The sequence below is a fragment of the Gallinula chloropus genome (assembly GCF_964237585.1).
Source record: "Gallinula chloropus genome assembly, chromosome: 5".
In the NCBI taxonomy this organism is placed as follows: Eukaryota; Metazoa; Chordata; class Aves; order Gruiformes; family Rallidae; genus Gallinula; species Gallinula chloropus.
This window is the reverse complement of record NC_140090.1, coordinates 42,277,386-42,296,859: the sequence shown is the minus strand read 5'-3', so window position 1 is coordinate 42,296,859 and position 19,474 is coordinate 42,277,386. Positions and strand designations below refer to the sequence as shown.

Genomic DNA, 19,474 nt, shown 5'->3' with positions numbered 1-19,474 from the left:
TATGTCAGCATATGACCTCTTTTCAGAGGTGTGTCATGGCAGTGTGCACTGCTGAATTCTTCATTTGGCTGGGTTGGGTGGAAGTTACCATTTGTTAGTAGTTATGAAAATTGGAGAGGGACTGTTTACAAGGGCATGGAGTGATAGGATGAGGGATCATGGTTTCAAGCTGAAGGAGGGGAGGTTTTTCTAAATCTCTTCTCTCTGAGGGTAGTGAGACACTGGAAGAGGTTGCCCAGAGCAGCTGTGGCTGCCCCCTCCCTGGCAGTGTTCAAGGCCAGTTTAGATAGGCCTTTGAGCAACCTTGTCTGGTGAAGGGTGTCCCTGCCTGTGGCAGAGATTGGAACTAGATTGCCTTTGTGGTCCCTTCCAACCCAAACCAGCCTGTAATTTTGTGTTTGCTTCTGTCCATCAGCATTTCCCAATTGTTCAGTTGCAACCTGTAGTAATAATACTGGAAAGAGTCAGTGCAGAAGCAAATGACTGATGTAAAATTCCTACCTTCCTAGCTCACTTACTGTCCTTGCGCACTGTATGTGGTGACAAGAATAGAAGCCAATCAGCTGAGTTGTGTCCTAATTTGACTCCATGTATTCCCAGTGATTTTTGCACAACTTCTGACCATCTATTTTGGCAAGATTCCATAAAGTGTTAACCAGCTTGGAATTAGTTGTTAGCTTGACTTCTGTTCTTATTTACATACACACAAAGTTACTGACTTCTGTGCCACTGAGAAAAGAATTTAGCTTGTTGAGTCGAACAGCTGTCAGATTGTGTTAAATCAAGATAAATTAATCCAATTGACTACAACTGTGGCCTGTTTACTTGAAGATTTGTGTTCATTTAAATCCTTCCCCTTGCCATGGGCATAATGTGCATATGCTGTAGGCACAGCAATTAGTGAGAATTTGATATGGGTATTTCCAATGACTGTTTAATATTTGAGAATTGATTTCAGTGCAGTGAAAACCAATGTCCCTACAATTTTGTTCTAGCAATGAATTTTCTAGTTCGATCACTGCTAAGAATGAGAGTGATAAAATATAATAGAAATTGCTAACAGCATTAGAGGTGTTAACACTGGGAAGGATGTGTCACAATCTAAGCTAAATATTAGTGTTCCCTAAATATTAGTGGAATTGGTAGCCTTAGATGAAAAAGTATTAATACAATACTGCTAAACTTAAAAACTGTGAAGATGAAGTCTGCTGTTGTTCAAAACTCAGAAGGAATACAGTCCTGTTTTCTAGTATCCCCTTGTTTCAGAATTATGGTTTTGTTGTTGGTTTTCAGCTTACAATGACAAGATTGTTGCGTTTTTGCGGCAGCCGAATATCTTTGAAATTCTACAAGAGCGTCAACCAGATCTTACCAGAAATCATTCACTCAGGTAATAAAATTAGTGAAGTGTGCTATTCCTGTTTCATGCTAATTAGAATTAGTTACTTCCATTAAAATTAGCAGTTGAACATAGTAGATGGTAGACTTCTGACCTATTCAAGCATATTCACGAGGATCTGGGAAATAGTTCTTTATTGTATTTCCATGTAACTCCCTGAAATAAGGTTTACAATAGCCAGGGTAGTGTGTTACTACCAAATCAAGGTACCTACAGTAAAATGACCTACAGTAAAACAACTGGCATAAGAGATTTGCTGATGTCTTCAAAGTGTGCCAGGACAGCTGGGTGGCACAGCAAATGTGGTTATTCACCTTAGTATGCCTGTGGCTGGACTGTGGGGGAGAATTGCATTTCACTTTGTCCTTGTCTTCTCAATGTGCTTTTGCAGAAAGGCTATCCTCACCTAATGACCTAGTCTGAGAGCTGAGAATGGGTATCTATAGTATTCTCAGTGATTCTCAGTATCTCCATGTCTTGCAAGTTCCCAAAATGCAACAAGCTGCCCTATTTCACAATTTCCTGAAAGCCTCAGGTTTAATGAGTTCTGTGATGAGACTTTTATGTTAAAGATTTTGTTTGGCCTCTAAGTAAATCCACGCTATACTAGCACAATACACATAAATTACGTACAAATGACTATCAGGATACATGTTGCCTAGAATATACAAAGAAAAGGAGGAAAATAAAAATCTATGGTTCTCAGCCTGTCAAAACAGTTCCTATTTTGCACCTGTATCACCACAGACAAGTTTTTCCAACCAGGCTTCATTTGATATATGAGCAAACTAATCTGTTGGGTAACAGTTTACACCCAATTTCTGATTATTAGTCGTTTTATTATTTTATTTTTTCTTTTCCCTGGATACTTGGCTTTCTTTACTCTGATAGCAGACTCATTTTCTTCATGTGTTTTTTTGGGTTTTGATAATTGATCGCTCGGACTGTTCAAAAGACTTGTTGGTATTATCAGATTTTGCTGCTTGTAAAACCTTGCTTTCGTATGACAGAATCATCTTTTGCCATAAGTGAGACCTTCTCAAGAAAAAACAGTTTTCAGATTAAAAATAATAGATCAAAGGATTAAGATACTGGTTTCTGTAACTCCTCTTTTGCTTGAGACTGTATATCCTTCTCTATACTTTCTTTGTAAATACACTGAAGATCTGTGTCTAACTGTAACGTTGTAGCAGAACGAGTGAGGATTTTAATGAACGTGGTTTCATTTAACATTAAGTAGTATGGGTCAGAGAAGCCATTCTGTTAAACCACATGGTTCTGGACTAGTCTTAGTCTTGGAAGACAGCAGATTTGAATAAAGTGTTGTATCTTCAATTACACTTCTACATTTTTCTAGACCTGATACTTTAGTAACATTTCTTATATTTTAATAAAGATTCATTTTTTTCTTTTTTCCTAGTTACTCTTTTAAGGTCCAGATTTAGCAAGTTACTGGAATTCGTGTCTATATAACATATTGTGAGACTAAGCACTGCCAATGACCTTGCCACAAAGCTTGATAAATTAAGACCCAAGTTAAATCCCACACTAAATGTACATTGTACTATTATTAAGCATGTAGCCAGGATCATATCTCATTGCAAGCCACCATAGATAAAACTGAGAGGCTGACAGATAATGTGCCTTTGCCTGAAGGTTTTTACCTGTTACACATTAAACATAATTTATATCTTAACAGAAAGAAAAAGGCATATATTTTAAAAACTATAATTGAAATCGTTAGCTCTTGTTGGTAACCCTGAGAAGTCATGGATTGAGTTCATTTGGAGGGTTGCATGTGTTAGTTAAGCCAGATGTCCTTCTGTTTTCCGATATTGCTTCCAACTAAAGGCTAAGATCTTTTTTGTAATCCACCATTTATTTGCTCAAATTTGACATTTGGGTGCTGATGTAAGTTGCAGTAGAGTCTGAAAGTGTCTAGATGTCCCTGCCGTGGGCACTCTGGGGCCGTGCTCGCAGGTGGGAAGCACATCTTAGCTTTGGCTCTGCTCTCTGCCTGTGGAACTTTGGGGCTTCCAGGCTGAGCTCCACTTGTCCCTGGCTGCAACCACACTGTTCCCAGTGTGGGGGCTTGACTTTCAAAGAAACGCTGAATTACTCCTGCTACAGCCACAACTGCCATCCTGGCGAGCAGGGACTGTCGGCTCTGGGCACAGAGCTGTGCCCCTTTTTCACTCTTGAATATACTGTAATTGTTTGCGCAATGTATGTTAGATCTACAGTTTGAGAAGGTCTTAATGCACTGTGATTTGGTGGCTCATTTTGATAGATTGCCTAAGAAATTTGGTTTGATCCTTTTGTTGACACTGCTGTGTATGAAATGATGTGGTTCAGAAACTCACCTTGCAGCTCAAACCGTGTGCAGCTGCCATCAGTCTTGCTACAGTGCCAATCTCATGGGTTGTTTTTGACATTTTTATCCCTGTTGATAGCAGGACAGTGGGGTAGATTATCTCTGAGATGAGCCAATGCTCCTGTTCTTACATGGAGTTCTTCACTTTTCTGTTTGTTTGGAGGTTTTCTGCTTTGGAATTGAGACAGCTTTTACTACATGGGTTTGGGTTCTATTTACTTTTCCTCCTGAAGAGTAAAGCCAAATTAGAATTTCTCTCTACTGTACTGTCATATACTTTGTACTGATAAAGGGGGAGAGAGGGAAAGGGATGTACTTTCACTTTAGAATGCAGGAAAATCTCTACAGAAAAAAAAAGAACAGGAATTAGCCAAGGAACTATATTCAGTTAGAGACCCTAAAAATCTGTGTGTTACTCTGCTCAGAGTTCTGGATGCAGAGATTCCACAACAGTGACTGAACTGGGTCTGGGAGGAAGGGTGTGTGCTAGGGTGAGGCAGAGGGGGAGAAATAGTACAAGTGTTTTTCTGGAAGATCTCTAAATGCAGGGTGTAACAAAAATGCTGCTTTAAAAATCACAAGTATGCATTGTAATCTATGGCTTGCATTTGTACAAAGGTTAAAAACAAGACAGTACCTCTTTAAAGAGTTCCCTTTCAGAATAGCAATGTCCCTACGTAGGGCTCAGCCTCCTACTTGGAATTCAGGGACATATCTAGCATGGACTTGAAGGACTGATTTTTTTATTACTATTATTTTTACTGATTGGATGGCTGTACTACCTGAAGCAGATGAAGTATGGAAAAGATGAGTGTAACAGGAGAATCATTTCCTAGAACAAATTAGCCTTTTGGGTGTAATATTTTCCTGCCCATATGGACATGGTGTGACAGGGAAAAAATGGTTTCTGAAATACAAAAGCATAACCTGGAGGTTTTTATGATATACCCTGCACTTTTTATTGTTGCTGTGGTGTACATTGGTGCTTTCTTTGCAAAAAATACTTTGAAAGTCTTTTTTTTCTGCTTACCCAGGGAGAAGATCCAGTTCATCCGGACAGAGGGAACACCTGGGTTGGTGCGTTTGTCCAGTGATGCAGACCTTGTCATGTTACTCAGGTAGGCACTGCTGCTTTCAGTGCATGTGTGGAATATGCTGGGGCAGCTGCTGCAGAGCCTTGCAGTGAGTAGTGTGTGCTGATTTAGTGACCTAATCATTTCCCCTCAGTACTTGGACTTGCAGCTGGGAGAGCTACAACTCAAGGGTCACATTTTTCTTACTTTCACGAGGTTCAATTTCTAGATGGTAGTTAGAGTTCACATTTTTTCATAGGAGTGATGGAATGTGATATTCTGTCTGAGGAAAGGAGAGTGCAAAAGCACCGTGCTTGTGATTTATATGGGTTTGCCCAGACCACCTTTTATTGTCCTGTTACATCCAGCTCTGACGTTTTGATAGGTGGTACAGTTCAGACCTCTTTACAAGAATGTGCCCTGTACTATTTCAGGAATGCATCTATTTAGCTCTGTGGTTTGGGAAGTCTCTATTTGTGAACATTCATACTTCAGATGTATTTTTGTAACTTGTTATCTTGCTACCTCTTCACTACACTGTCAAATAAAAGTACTGTTACACAACTCAAGAAATGAGAACCTGCTTCTTTAATATCTTTCCTTTAAGTCATTAATCTAGGCAAACTTTTTTGCTAAAGTTAAAGCATTGTAAGTTCATTTTGTATTTTCATCCATAGTAAAAATGCATCAATAAATTCACAAGTACATTTGAAATTGAATCTAGTGAAATAGGATTGGCATTAGTAGTAGTATTTTGAGGTCAGCTGCATAATCCATTCCTAAATCTCTGAAGTAATCAAAGCTATTTAGAAAAATCTCATTTTAATGTCATTCTTGGGCCTTTTAAAAAAGATAATAGTTTCTTAAAAAGCCTTTTATGTTGGGTTGGTTTGTTGGTTTGTTATACAATGTGTGCACAGAGAAATCTGGCTTCGGCTGTTTGTTTTTAAATAAAGATTGCATGAATGATTTTATCATTGCTTTTTGACTGGGTTTTATTTCCTCTAGTGTTCTGTTAACAACAAAGACTGCAAATAATTGTTAGAGTGGAAATAAAGCAAACTCAATATTTTTGCTGCAGTCCTGTCTTTTGTAGAAAAGCGATGATCAGTGTAGCAAATTTTTGAGGGAAAATTAGTAGCCAGTGTCTCCCTAGAACAAGTGTATCATAGTCTTCAGATGATATTTCCTCTTCATCTATTTTTTTTTGCCCCTACCCACAAATCTGACTGAAAAGCATTGCTTAAGGATTTTCTCCCCATTTTATTAATAATTTAAGAGTACCATTGCCCCAGGGACATTTTATTGATAAGATGTTATCTATGCATACGTTAGGTTTTTAAAATTATGCATGTTACATCTCAAGATTAGTTACTCTATCCCTTTCATCCCTTTTGGATTTCCTTGTATCAATTTTGGGAAAAGGCTGGAATTTAAAAATACATACAGACTCTCTGCACACAGATGTAGTGTTTAGACTGCAAAATGTTTATTGATTTCTCTTAAAAGTTATGTAACAACAGTAGATGAGGCATGAAATAACTACACAGACTGGGTCTGACACCCATTTCAGCAACAGTGTTAGTATCTAAGACAAAATAAGGTAATAACTTGTTATGCCAAGAAGCTTACTGCTCATTACACTCAACAAGTTCAGATGTGATCTTAATGCTAGAGGCTTAGAATGTTTGTCTCTGTTCCTGGTCTTTGTGCAGTATTGCAGGTCATTTTCCAAGGAAGCTTAATTAAGGTTATTGACCCCTTTGTAACGAGAGCATAAGGTTAAAAAACAGGGGGGGAGGTGAGCAAAATTTAAAGGCTGATCAACTGTATTTTAACGTTGAGAACAAATACCACATTGTGGCAGTATCCCACAGAAGTAGCAAATACTGCTTTCCAGTACTTTAAAGATCTGTTTGAGGGAATGGTGATAAAATATTTTGTAGCATGCTTAAGTGTGCATAGGGGAAACATGCAAGTGACTACCAAAGAAAGCAGGGTAGCTACTAGAGATATATTCCTAGAAAGTGAAAAATGCCATTCAGTCTAATCGAGGTGCTGTTTCTTCTTTGCTCCTTTTTATCAGCTTGTTTGAGGAGGAGATAATGTCATATGTGCCGCCACATGCCTTACTTCATCCTAGTTATTGCCAGTCCCCAAGAGGCTCGCCGGTGTCTTCACCTCAGAACTCTCCAGGTAAGTGGCTCAGGCACAGCTTCTACAGGGGCTGTAACAAAGCCAGTTCTCATTCTTTACAAGAACCAGTTCCAGATCAATAAAATCAGTAGTTTACTCGTGCTGCCTCCCCTGAAGTTAGAGAACAAAAGCAATAGGAAAATTGACTGACTGTAACTTTTTCTTTGCTTTCCAAATTGAAATTCATGGCAGCCTAAAGTCAAGAGCCTACTATTGGGAAACTGTAACCTTTATGATTCCAGACTTTTAGATAGCTCATGTTAAACGAGCTGAGGCACCCTCTGAGTGGTCAGTCAAGCTTGTCACTGCAGTACTTCCATTATTATAGTATCTGTAAGATAGTGCAGTAAGAACTAGTTTAGTTTACATTATGCTGCATGCAATGAATCTCCACTTTCGGGAGATGCAAGTTCTGTTGCTTCAGTAATATCGAAAATTTAGTCCTGTTTTTGAGCAAGTCGACAAGTGTAATTGCATCTGACTGTCAAACTTGAACCTTTGCCTTGGGCTCACAAGATGTTTTGCCAGCAGAAGAGATAGGTGTATTACAACTTCATAGGCTGTGATTTTGTTCTGACTTGTAAAACATGCAAAATTGCTTTTTACTGATGTGAAATAACTAAGTGACTCCTCGTGCCAGGATCCTGATGCCTAGAGAATTAAAAATAGGGAATCTAATAACTGTACATTAAAATGCACAGGGTCTCTGGGACAATGAGTGACAGTTTTATGTAAAGCCAGATTGTTGTCCCTCAACGTGATTTGAAAATATAGCATATTGCAGCTGTCTGGAAATAAGTGTCAGAACGGAATTAGATTTATATTTCATATGTTAATTAAGTTGAGAACTAAACGATTTCAAATATCACAAGTTCAATTTGACCTCTGAAGGCTAAGTACAGCAATTTGAAGTTTATTCATGTTGCTATTAGTTTTCTCAAGAAAATAATAGGTAAGTAAAATAAAATCATTGCAGTAAATTGGAAGTAATTTAAGGAGATTTCTATAAATTTGAGAGCAAAAATATAGATGATAAAAGAACATTTGGGATGTAAGAAACTTAAGGGAGTTCTAGACAATAAGATTTTATCAGAAAAGGTACTATGATTTTTATGGGCACTTCCCGTACACAATCATAAAATGTTTTGCTTTTTCAAGAAACCACATCAAAATCTTTCATAAACCTGTCCTTAGTGGTGGCTTTCCCTGCTGCTGGACATAAGTAGAATCTATTTGAAGAAACTGCCTGAAGACTTCAGTGATTTTATGGCATTCTGCAAAGCAGAAAAATGAAATGCTCACTTGTATTGATATATTCAATTCATGTATGGTTTAGATATAACTGTTTCCCTTGTTGAAAAGAAAGGAAGGATGCAATCTGCATGTAGGCATCCTATTTCCAACTGCAAACCTGAGTAAAAACAGGTTTAGCTTTCAGACTTTTTGCTCATTACTAGTACGTGCCCCAAAGCATGCTGGGCTGGGCTTTGCTCCAATAAAGTAATTTCAAAATGCATTCAATCTTTAACATGATTTTCTCATCTATTCCTCAAAGAAGTGGCACACAGTAAAGGATGAACTGTAATGGTTTTGGTCTCATTCTTCTTAAAATTGTAATCTCTATTCTATTTCACAGACAAATACAGAGAGGCCATTGAATCTCCCTACCAGTCTGTGAGCGTGCATGTTTTTGTTGGTGTACAAATGACTTTTTTGATGAGAAATTGTAAATAGCCTGTCATTTCTATGGAGGTTTTGTGGGGTTTTTTCCTCAGCTAAACTGGCTATGCTGCACTGCACGAGGCTGCATGTTAAGAGTCCATTGTTCAGATCAGTCGCAGTCAGTTTTACTTTCTTTTTTCAGAGGATGAATAGTCATGAAGCTACTCTTTCTAGCTGCTTTAGAATATAACCTCTTTGAAAATCAAGTATGATTATCACATCACTGGCAATTTTTAGCTCTTCCATTAACATCTTTTGTTCCCAAGGCGGAAATAATCACTATAATTGCCCAGGAATTTCTTGGCATATGCATCTGATTTGCAATGAGGACTTGTCATGTGCTGACAGAATAATAGACTGCTGGTTTCTGAACCATGAAGTAGTGTGTTTCCAGATTTATGCTCTGCGGTATCTCTCAGCAAAAACTTCTTTCAGGGGTTAAGATTAAAGCATGCTTTTGCTGTGCTTTTTTGGTGACTGCATTTTGTACCTACTTTGACCCAAAGTGAAATAAACAAAGTAGGGGGGAAAGGCCAATAATTAAAAGGCTGTTTATAGTATCAAGTTTCTGTAAGTTTTCTAGAGAATTCAGCTGAGTGTACCATTAAAAACCCTTGGTGCTTTCCATAAAAAGAGGGTAACCTCTATAGATTAATCAATGACCATGATTTGTTTCTCCAGATGGGTCCTGCATGTTCCTGCTGCAGCTCTGAGGATTCCCTAACACTTTCTATTCCTCCCACACATCACTTCTAAGCCTAGAACAAGTGGCAAGTGTCTTTCCAGTCAGACAGGTCTTTTAAAGAACTGTAAATAGCATTCAGTGTTAATACTGATCTTGCTGCTTCTCTCTCTGATCTCTGCAGAGACCAACTCTGCAGATTCTTCCTGGAGCCACTTCTCCAGGATGTTCTGGTTGCGTTTGCTGTCAGACCCATATGCTTTGTGGCTGAGCAAGCTTCTCTTTCTCCGGTCTCTGCCCACAGCATGAGCAGATACACGTTCTTTGTCTTTCTTAACCTGAAACACTATGTTCTCATGCCTTCATCCATAGTAACAATAAATTGATTGGCTTCGTTTCATACAGGCAGCCAAAAGAAACCACAACCAATAGTTGCTTAAGACAAGACTACATAGATGTGCTTCTAAACAGTTTATTTGTATCTCCAGTGCATTACTGGCCTGTTACATGACCACTGGTTGCAGATGAGCAGTTGGAATCCTATGTATACTGTAGGGCATGTGAAATTTTAAAATTCCCCTGAATTTTGGGGGGGCTGGGTAGGGGGTCTACACAGCCATGCAGGGGAGGAATGTAATGTTTAAAAAACCAGGAGCGAGAAGATGAAAGTAAAAGGGCTAGGATTAACTGCCACTTCTGCATGCTACCTTGCAGTCAGATCAATTGAAGTACTGTACCCAGGCAGGCAGTGGAAGTTCTCATCGTTGTGATAATGTGAATAGATCAGATTAAACGTATGATTTGTATGTACTAGACTTGTACATGCAGATGTGGACCTATGCCTTTTTTTTTTTTTTGCACCCCTGCTTTTAAGAAACTGACAATCAAAAGCAATTTTTCAAAAATACATGCTCCTTGAAGTGAATTTATGTTCCTGCAGTCACATGTGAAAAGATCCACAAACTTAAAATTGGTAGTCTTTTCATTCTTACAATATTTGTCATCTTTGTACTTCCCCAAGGAAAAACTTCTACTTGGGAATTTCCAAAAGTCTTTCTTCTTCAGCTTGAGTGTATTCAACTGGGGGCACAACAGAGTACAGTCTGTTTATTCTTCATTTCTGAGTACTTGTTTTTCCAGATAATATTAAAACCAGAACATTTATTGCATGAGCTATTTTAAAGATGTAATGTACTTGACAAAAAAAATATAAAAATTAAGTCTTTCCAGTTGATTGTGCTGGTTCTTTAATCCGTCTTTTGCATTGACTTGGATTTGCTCTTTTAAGAGTTACTTTAGAAAAACGATACTATTAGAAAGGAGTAATCAAAAAGTCTTGGATGCAGGGCAGATTTGAAGATATACAGCTTTTGCTCTTTATAAAGGTGACTGAACCAAACACATGCTATGCCACTTGCTGTTAAGGAGTCTTTTTGGTAGAACATGGAACATCAATCAGTTCATGTCACTGCAGCTCACTCTTTGCTTATTGCTTCCTGCAGGTACACAGCGTGCCAATGCCCGAGCTCCAGCTCCTTACAAAAGAGATTTTGAAGCCAAGCTAAGGAACTTTTACAGGAAGTTGGAGACTAAAGGATATGGACAAGGCCCAGGGAAATTGAAGTATGCTGAAGGATCTCATGAAGCTGGATTTGTTTCTCAGGCAGCTTGCCTTGCCTTGCACGTCTACAAGCTTCTTCCCATTAGAAAGAAATGCAGATGTTATGGTTACCCTTGCTCTTCTGGAAATACAAAGCCTATCATAAAAGACTAAGTACCAGCATGTGATACATAGCAGAGGATACAGCGAGTTCTGAGCACTTTTTCTGTGTTTTCTTCTAACTATATTTTCTTGCAAATGATATTACCAATACAGTGCCAAAAAGTGCTTTAGGAAGAGACATGCAGAACAGGAGGCATCTGAATTCTTCCATTAGAGCAGTTGCTATAATACAAATGGTTCCATTTTCTCATGTCTTTTTCCATTGAAAAAACTAGATAGGTTTATATTTTGTACATCATTGCCTGTACTGATGGCATAGTCCTTTTCAGTAAAGAGGACTCCAAAAATAAAATGTTACTAAATTCTAAAGATTGACACTAAAAACTGCTAATATTTTTACTTCAGCACTCTGAATGCCAGAGGGCTTGGAGTGTGGTCTTCCCTCTTTCATTTATTTGGTAATCATGAGATTACATTCTGTTATCATAAGGATCATCATCATAAGATATTTTCATAATTTTGTAAATTGCCACGTACTGTGCCAGCTATCAAACTCCCATAGACTGATACTCTGAGTAGCCATCAAGCACTACAACGTTTTTTTGTAACCATTTCTTTATTAGAGTAGGGGGGTAGGTTTTTGTTTTGTTTTATTTTCTCCAGCCAGTCACTTCTCACATTTTGCAGGGATTTGTGCAGAGCTCAGACTACATTTATGTGAGCTTATTTAAAAGTTTTCTGCAACTGAAATGGGTTTAAAATGGTATTGCTTAGATATCTTGAGACAGGCTTGAACATTTTCTGCCTATAATGTAATGAAATCATAAACACTTAAACCATAATCTATGAAAGTTCTGTCATGGATGCTTGGCCAAGCAGCTGGTAAAAGAGGATGGCATTTGTTCTGTGTAAGATCCAATACATTTCTTGCACCCTTTTTTCCTGACCTATTTGCCATCAAACTGTGGATTTTTAAACAGAGTGACAGGTTGATTTTTTTTGAGCAGAATTTTTCGCTGGGTTTCTTTCCCATGCATACACTTTCTTTTCCCAAACCTAGCACAGCTTAAATACTGCCTGGGTCCTCTAGTTGCCCAGCTGCCTTGCCAGTTCCTGGCCTCTTGGTTTCTGTGTCCTCTGTAAGGTAGCACAGTGCAATTACTGACTGATCTCTGCACGAGCAGCAAGGGCTTTACAAGCAACTGTGTGGGAATTAAGCTGCTCTGTGCACACAGCAGCAGTTCCCAGCTTCAGTCTGACTGACTGATTAAATGCACGTGGAAGGCACTGTAAGGCACTATTTAAATATAAAGCAAGCTAAGTTTCAGGAAACTAATTAAACACTGTTCTTTGGCAGAAGACAAAATGTTTAAGCAAGGGAGCTTTCTTTGACCTCTTATTTTAGAACTTTATGCTACTTCCTTGCCTTCACAATTTTTCCTTTTTTTTTTGCCTGTCAGATTAATAATCAGGAGAGATCACTTGCTAGAAGATGCCTTTAACCAGATCATGGGCTACTCTAGAAAAGACCTGCAGAGAAATAAACTCTATGTCACGTTTGTTGGGGAAGAAGGGTGAGTAGAACAGGGAAGTAAATGCAATCTCAAAACTCAGCGTGTCTTGCAGCTGCTGTTTCATGGAACAACTTGTGGTCTAGAGTAAGAAGAGAAACGATTGCAGTCAGGAAATGTCATATACGTAAGTCTAGAACATACAGCTGTTCAAAATGCCTTTTTAGGCATTGTGAAATGTAACATATCCTGCTTTTGCAGAAGTCATGCATATGTTTGTGAGTTTTCACAATAGTTGGTGTGTGTTTCAGAACGTTGTTGGAAAGCAAAGAAAACCTAAACCACTTTCTCATATTATCCATATTTCTTTTCTGTCAGTGCTGGCATTGTATCTCCAAGGCTTGTTAAAAGACAGCTGCCATTTGTTGGAGGGAGGATGGTGCTTCAAGAGCAGGCTAGAGGCTTAAATTTTAATTTGATTCCTGTCTGAGGTGCTCACTGCCTCTTCTGGCCAGGGCCTGTGTCAGAAGTAAAAGCAACTCAGCTATTGCTAGCTCTCAGATAAACACAAATATTCCTGACATTTGAAAGTCTGTCAGTCTGTGTCTAATGAACTCTATGCTACAGGTTGCAAGTTCTGTGTTGCGAAGTAAGATGTGGTTACATTTTCTTTGTAAGTGAAACAGGAACAGTGTGCTACTTGCCTCTTCCATCTCTTAATTTGTGTCCTATTGTAAGATCTTACAACTTACTGTCTTAAGCACAAATATTTTTATTGATATACAAGTGTAGTTGTAAATACATTTGAAATTTTATTCCTTAGTATTTAGGAAACTGTAATGCACAGCCCTTAGGATCCTGTGGTGTGTGTTATTGCCATGCAATGTCTTTAAAATAGCTAAGCTGTAATAGAAACATCTCGTCCAAGACTAGATAAAATTAATCTTGCATTTGAACCCCCCTAAATCCTGCTGTTTAAGTTCACCCTGAAGTGGCTAGTGTTCATAAAGACCCACTGCAATCCTAAAATAAAAAACATTGGCAGCTGAGAGCCAAGTGTGGACACACATATAAATAATATCACCGTGCTGTCTGAGGAGGAACTCAGAATTGGAATGATAACGCTGGTGCGGGATGAGATTTCACTTCATCGACAGAGCAGGGTGGGGATGCAGGAACGAGGCCTGTCTTATGCAGCCCTGACAGCCTTTACCCCAGCTCTGATTTTAAAAATGAAAGGGAAAATTTTCAAATCATACATGAGGTAGAGATTGATCCAGATAGACTGTCTCCTTTCATCAGACGTCAGGCTTTTGCATTTCATCACTCAGTACAGCAAGATGAAGAGTGACCTGGAATCGGAGTGACGCATCCTGTCCCCATTATATCCATCTTAACACAAGACTCTTTGTAATGGAAGAGAATTAGTTAATTAAGAGCAGAGTCAAATTAAAATGACATCAATTCTCTGCTTACAAATCTGTGTTTTGAATGAAGAAAGGATGTGTGCAAGCAGTATAGTTTCATCAGAGGTGGTGCAAGGTATGTATCGCATCAAACTATTCGCTTGGCTAGGTGTCGAAATATGGGTCAGGGCGGAGGAAAGGATGACAATGAGGAGGAGGAATACTGAAAGTTAATTATTTCCTATTTACTCCTCCTTTTCCTTTTTTAAGTTGTTAGGTGGGAGTTTGCTCTTGCATTTCTTGTCCTCTCAGCAAAGAGGTATAAGTCTTAAAGGAATGGGTAATGAAATCCTCACAAATTAAATTATTAACAGTTATTGCTGTTTGTACAATTTTCATCATCATGTTTGGTATCTTCCTTGAACCTTCAATTTCTACAGTCATGTGATTCTGATGGTAGTTTAATATTTTTACCTTCACACTTCATGTGGTGACAAATGAAAAAAAAGAATTGGTACAAAGAATATGGTTCCTTAAATTTACTTTCTGCGTATTCTATTAACTATTACCAGAAACTGCTTTGTATTTAAGAGTGATAAATCTGAAGTATTAATGGTGCTTCCTAGGAAACATGAGTCATGTTGCCAACAACATATTACTCTACTCCTGAATACCCAGATGCCCCACATTTGCAGCTGTTGTGTGGTTGCATACCTCTTGTATGAAGTTTTCTCATCCTTGTGCCAAGCCTTTAATTGTGGAGTAAATCTGACTGGCAGTACAGGACTTTCATGATTGATTTATTTAACATGACTCACAGTAACCCTGCATACAAAAGAACCTGTGCAGAATGACTAGTAGTCAACCACACAGTTTCTATTCTATCTTAAGGTTTCACAGAGATTCTGATTATTCCAGAAGTTTGCAAGAGTCTTCCAGATGTCCCTTTACTTGATCCTGGTATGTGTGCCAAGATTAAGATCCAACAGTTGTTCATGATAGCAAACCATTTTGGTTTTTTTCTGCAGTTTGAGGATGAAATCTGCCCCTCTTGCCAGGGTAAGGATCTGTTTCAGTACTTCACTTCTGAAGCTTAACAGAAGCAAAGTATTTCCAAATGACTGAAGGTAAAATGTTTTTTGCTCAACAGAGGAAAGAGGCTTGATAAGGGTACTAAGTCTTTACTTTCCTGACAATTTCATCCTCAAAACCAAATCTCATCTAAGTTTCTCTTATGTAAAAGTTAATGAGCCAAAAACATTAATAGCAGAAGTCCTATGTGAAAGCTGACCTTTTCTGTTAATTGTCTTAGTACTAAAGCAAGATCTTCTTAAAATTCAAGAATGAAATTTTCAATCTGTTAATGACAGATACCTATATCTGATTTTTTAGAATTAAAATCTCTGCTCCCAATGGGAAAATCCCTATTTTTCCATTTTACAGCTCTGCCAGAGCATTAACTTCATAATTAACTCATTTCACTGTCGACCTGAAGCATAATGTCAAAATTCAGTCTCAGTGCTTTGTCAGCAATGAGTTTGTTTATGATTCAGGAAGAAGGGGTTATTTAGATTCCTTGTTCATTAGTACTGGAATCTTGAAATAGCAAAACCCAGAAAAAAAAACCAAAAAACCCCCACAAAAACAAACAACAAAAGAACCAAAGGAAATGTACTCTCCAGAAGATGTTTAAATGCACTCAAGTTTGGGAGACAGACAAGTAAATTTAGACCAAAGAAGATAAATCATATAAATACTTAGATTATATTGCTAGGGGGAACAGAAATCATATCCTTCAAATTGTCCTATTGTTGCAAGTCTGCAAAGACAATGTATGGTCATTGTTCGTTTTAATTCTTAATTTGTCAGATACGATAGGTCTAATGTCAGTTGTTTTCATGCTTCCTCCTCTCCTTCGCCCCTGATTGCTTGGTTATATTCCTGTGGGAGAGAGCCCATTACAGCTGGAGCCAAAATTTTTGATGAGAGCAGCCCACATAGAGCACTTCATTCCAGTCCTCCAAGCCATTCCATTTCTGAACAGCCCCGCAAGGACTTCACATACCTTGGCATTAAGCAATCTGTAGGATAAGGGTCCTCATTTAAATCTTACGAAATTTTAATTAAAACGTGGCATCAAGAATGTAGAGTTTAAAAAAATCAAATTCTTTGCAATGAACACTTCATATTAATGTCAAGTTTCTTTTTAAAGGTTGGACTACAGTGGACCTTCAAGAGAATTTTTTTTCCTGGTGTCTAGAGAGCTCTTCAATCCATATTATGGTTTGTTTGAATATTCAGCCAATGATACCTATACAGTACAAATAAGTCCCATGTCTGCTTTTGTAGACAATCACCATGAGTGGTAAGAATTATTTTTTGGTGTGTTTTTCAGATACACTTTCTGTAGTTCCCATTTGTAGAAACCTCTTCAATTCTGCTCACCCATATAACACAGACTCTGATATTTTTAACCAACAGCAAAATAATTGCATTTCTTTAGACTTGCCTGGTTTTGTTTTCTCTTGTGGTTTCAAATGATCTTATTTCTCACAAGGTCAGCAAAACTGTGATTGGGAACACGTACCATGGGATTGTCTCACGACAGCACTCTGCGTTTCTTGTGCGTTAGCAGTCATTTCATAAGAGCAACATTAGCCTCTTGTGCATTAAAAAAAGAATGAAACACTGGCTTTTTGTCAGCTAAGGAGATTAAGGGAGATTTCAAAGAGCTGTTACTGTGTGTTATTTGTGTGAGTCTTCCTAAAGACTACAAAGGTCTCAGTGGAAAAACCCCAACATATCTATTGAAAGGAAATCTATGGAGGTATCTTAACTGGGGTGGAAGAAGATGGCTGATTACACAGCTCGCACAGCTCTTAAAGTCTGTACATACACACATGCTTCTAAAATAGTTATCAAGGATTTTTAGATAATACAATTTCCAGAACTGTAAACCAGTTTAAATCACTCTCAGTTGATTTAAGCCATGACATCACCATAAGTCTGTAAAGCTGTGATGTGAATATTAACAGAGATTTCTGTTGTGTAGGTATTTAGATTACAATATTACTGGAATGACAACTGCTCATCTGTGTGGGACAGATATGTATGGAGTTCTTATTTACTGGAAGCCAGGATCTCATAATTAGTTTTACAAATGAATAGAAAATGAAATGATTGGCTCTATCCAGTCCAGTTAGTGGAAGCATCCTACCTGTTGAACTCCCGTACTGTGACAATAAATGGTGTATGCTGTATTGGAAAAGCAGAACAGCCTGGCAAAAAGGGGAGAGAAATATATGTGCTGTGCAGCTTTCTGCCAGTATCAGTTATTCATCCCTGGCTTCTGCAGTGCCAGACCAGAGACCTCAGGAGTGAGAGAGGCATGATCCTGCCCTTTCTGGGAATGCTATCTTACACAGCCTCGGGAGAAATTCAGAGAATGCAGCTGTGACAAGCAGCTGTGCATGGAAGAAGGCTCTGCATGCATTTATGTCATAGCCTTGTCTTGTAAGCTGTGTGTACAGTCAGGAGTGATAAAGCCCTAAATGCAGCTCGCAGGACATAAACAGAAAGTGTAAGAACCATTGTTATTTCTTTGCAAAAGAACACTGGACTTGAATCTAGTTCCAGAAGTGTAGAGGATTTTTCACAATTGATCTTTATTCTCATCAGAATATTTACAAAGACCCTACTATTTCAAAGTTGTTCTTGCTTGATCTCAAATCTGTCAAACTCCCAAACTCCTCCCCAACCCTCCCTATGCATCAAAAAATGAGGATAATAGAGAAAAAGACAGAAAGCAGGGGGAGGAGGAGGTCATTTAGATCCCATTGACATAGCCCTGGAGAGCACTGTGATACAGTGGCTTGGAGCTTTTTATTAAAGAATTTGACAAAATATTTAGAACTCACCAATCAGATGAGGGAAAAAGGAGCCACTGAAGCAGACAAGACAGCAACAGCTATTGGGCTGAGAAAGGGTAGAAAACCCATTTGACCTCCCAGTAATATGAAAACAAGTTAATCCTATCTGGAGTGTGTAAAGAAAATAGATGGTGGCTATCATTTTTGGAAGACAGGCTTCTATAAAGAGGCTGGTCTGGCAGGGGTTGGTTGGGTTTATGTGGATTTGACATTTTTGAGAAGTTGCAACTTAGGTATCTGAGGGATTTTCCACATCCTGCAGGCATGTGCTTTTTCTGTGCTTTTCTGAGAATGTACAAGAAAGAAAAAAGACACAACAAAATACCACAATTTAGACATTGCTATCTGATTCTAAAATGCTGTTTGGAAACGTATGCAAGTTTTGATGACAGAGCAGTGTGCAAACCACAAAGTTTCAGCCTGATTGTAACTCTTTCTCTTACAGGTTCAGATTTAGTGGTCGAATTCTCGGTCTTGCTCTGATCCATCAGTATTTGCTAGATGCCTTTTTTACAAGACCCTTTTATAAAGCCCTCCTCCGAATGTGAGTAAAATTGTCTCCTTTTTTGTTGATTCCTTCCCCGTGGACAATGCCATTCTGTGTATGGATAAATTACAATGTTTCATCATCAAAGATGACAGGCCAGTAGCTATAATTTAATAATTTCAATCCAGGACTTCTAAAAAAGTTAGCTACTACATATGAAGTAGTATAATGAAATGCTGTGATCTTATTCCACGTATTAATAGAGTTCTTATTTGTCTTGTAATGACTCACAGGATAGGATATGAATCATTTTGTAAGTTAGACTGCAAGAGCCATTCTCAGAGGTAGACTGCTGGCAATCTCCATTCTGAGGAGCTTTACTTGGATAGACAGTAGGCTTTGTTCTGACCGAAACAATGCGAGTTGCACTTGCCTAGCATGTCTGGAATTCAGGACCTACTGAAATTACAGTGCTTTGCTTTTTGTCCTCCATTTGAAAGTTGGTTTTGAGAAGCCTGGATGGATATTTTTTGTATAAAACATCATACATTCTGGTAGTGTAGAGTCATGCACCCATTCCCCTTGCACATATATTTTCAAAGTACCTAAATGCTACAATAACCGTTTCAATAAGAATCAGGGCTTACCCCAGATGGACTTAAATATTAACATTCTGTGAGTGCCAAATTAAATTAATTGTTGAGCTAGGTGATTCTCTAAACAGTAAAATTAAAAATGATGGGATAGCCACCTTTTGTAAACAGCCTCGTTTATGCAACTTCCCTCGCTAAGTGCTGGACCTTCATTTTCCTGAGAACTGATGAACCCTCCAGATTACCTCTGCAAACAGGACATGGTACCCAATCCATCAACTTTGATGTAGGGGTTGTTACTGCAGGATATCACTTGAACTACACGTGAGCATCCAGCTAAAAGTACAGGGCTGCCTTCTGACTTCATACAGACCCAAGA

The 19,474-nt window shown here is 38.4% G+C and overlaps 1 protein-coding gene across 1 annotated transcript in view; it reads left to right on the top strand.

Annotated features, from left to right (window-relative positions):
- The window catches only part of HECW2 (HECT, C2 and WW domain containing E3 ubiquitin protein ligase 2), a gene marked incomplete at both ends in the record, with an annotated part of 108,072 nt that overhangs the window by 80,071 nt on the left and 8,527 nt on the right, over positions 1 to 19,474 (top strand). Inside the window, 7 exons of the mRNA XM_084264981.1 lie at positions 1,294 to 1,390; positions 4,808 to 4,891; positions 6,933 to 7,042; positions 10,949 to 11,069; positions 12,630 to 12,743; positions 16,299 to 16,451; positions 18,461 to 18,559. Of these exons, the coding sequence (XP_084121107.1) occupies positions 1,294 to 1,390; positions 4,808 to 4,891; positions 6,933 to 7,042; positions 10,949 to 11,069; positions 12,630 to 12,743; positions 16,299 to 16,451; positions 18,461 to 18,559 (778 nt within the window). The remainder of the gene's footprint in view (positions 1 to 1,293; positions 1,391 to 4,807; positions 4,892 to 6,932; positions 7,043 to 10,948; positions 11,070 to 12,629; positions 12,744 to 16,298; positions 16,452 to 18,460; positions 18,560 to 19,474) is intronic.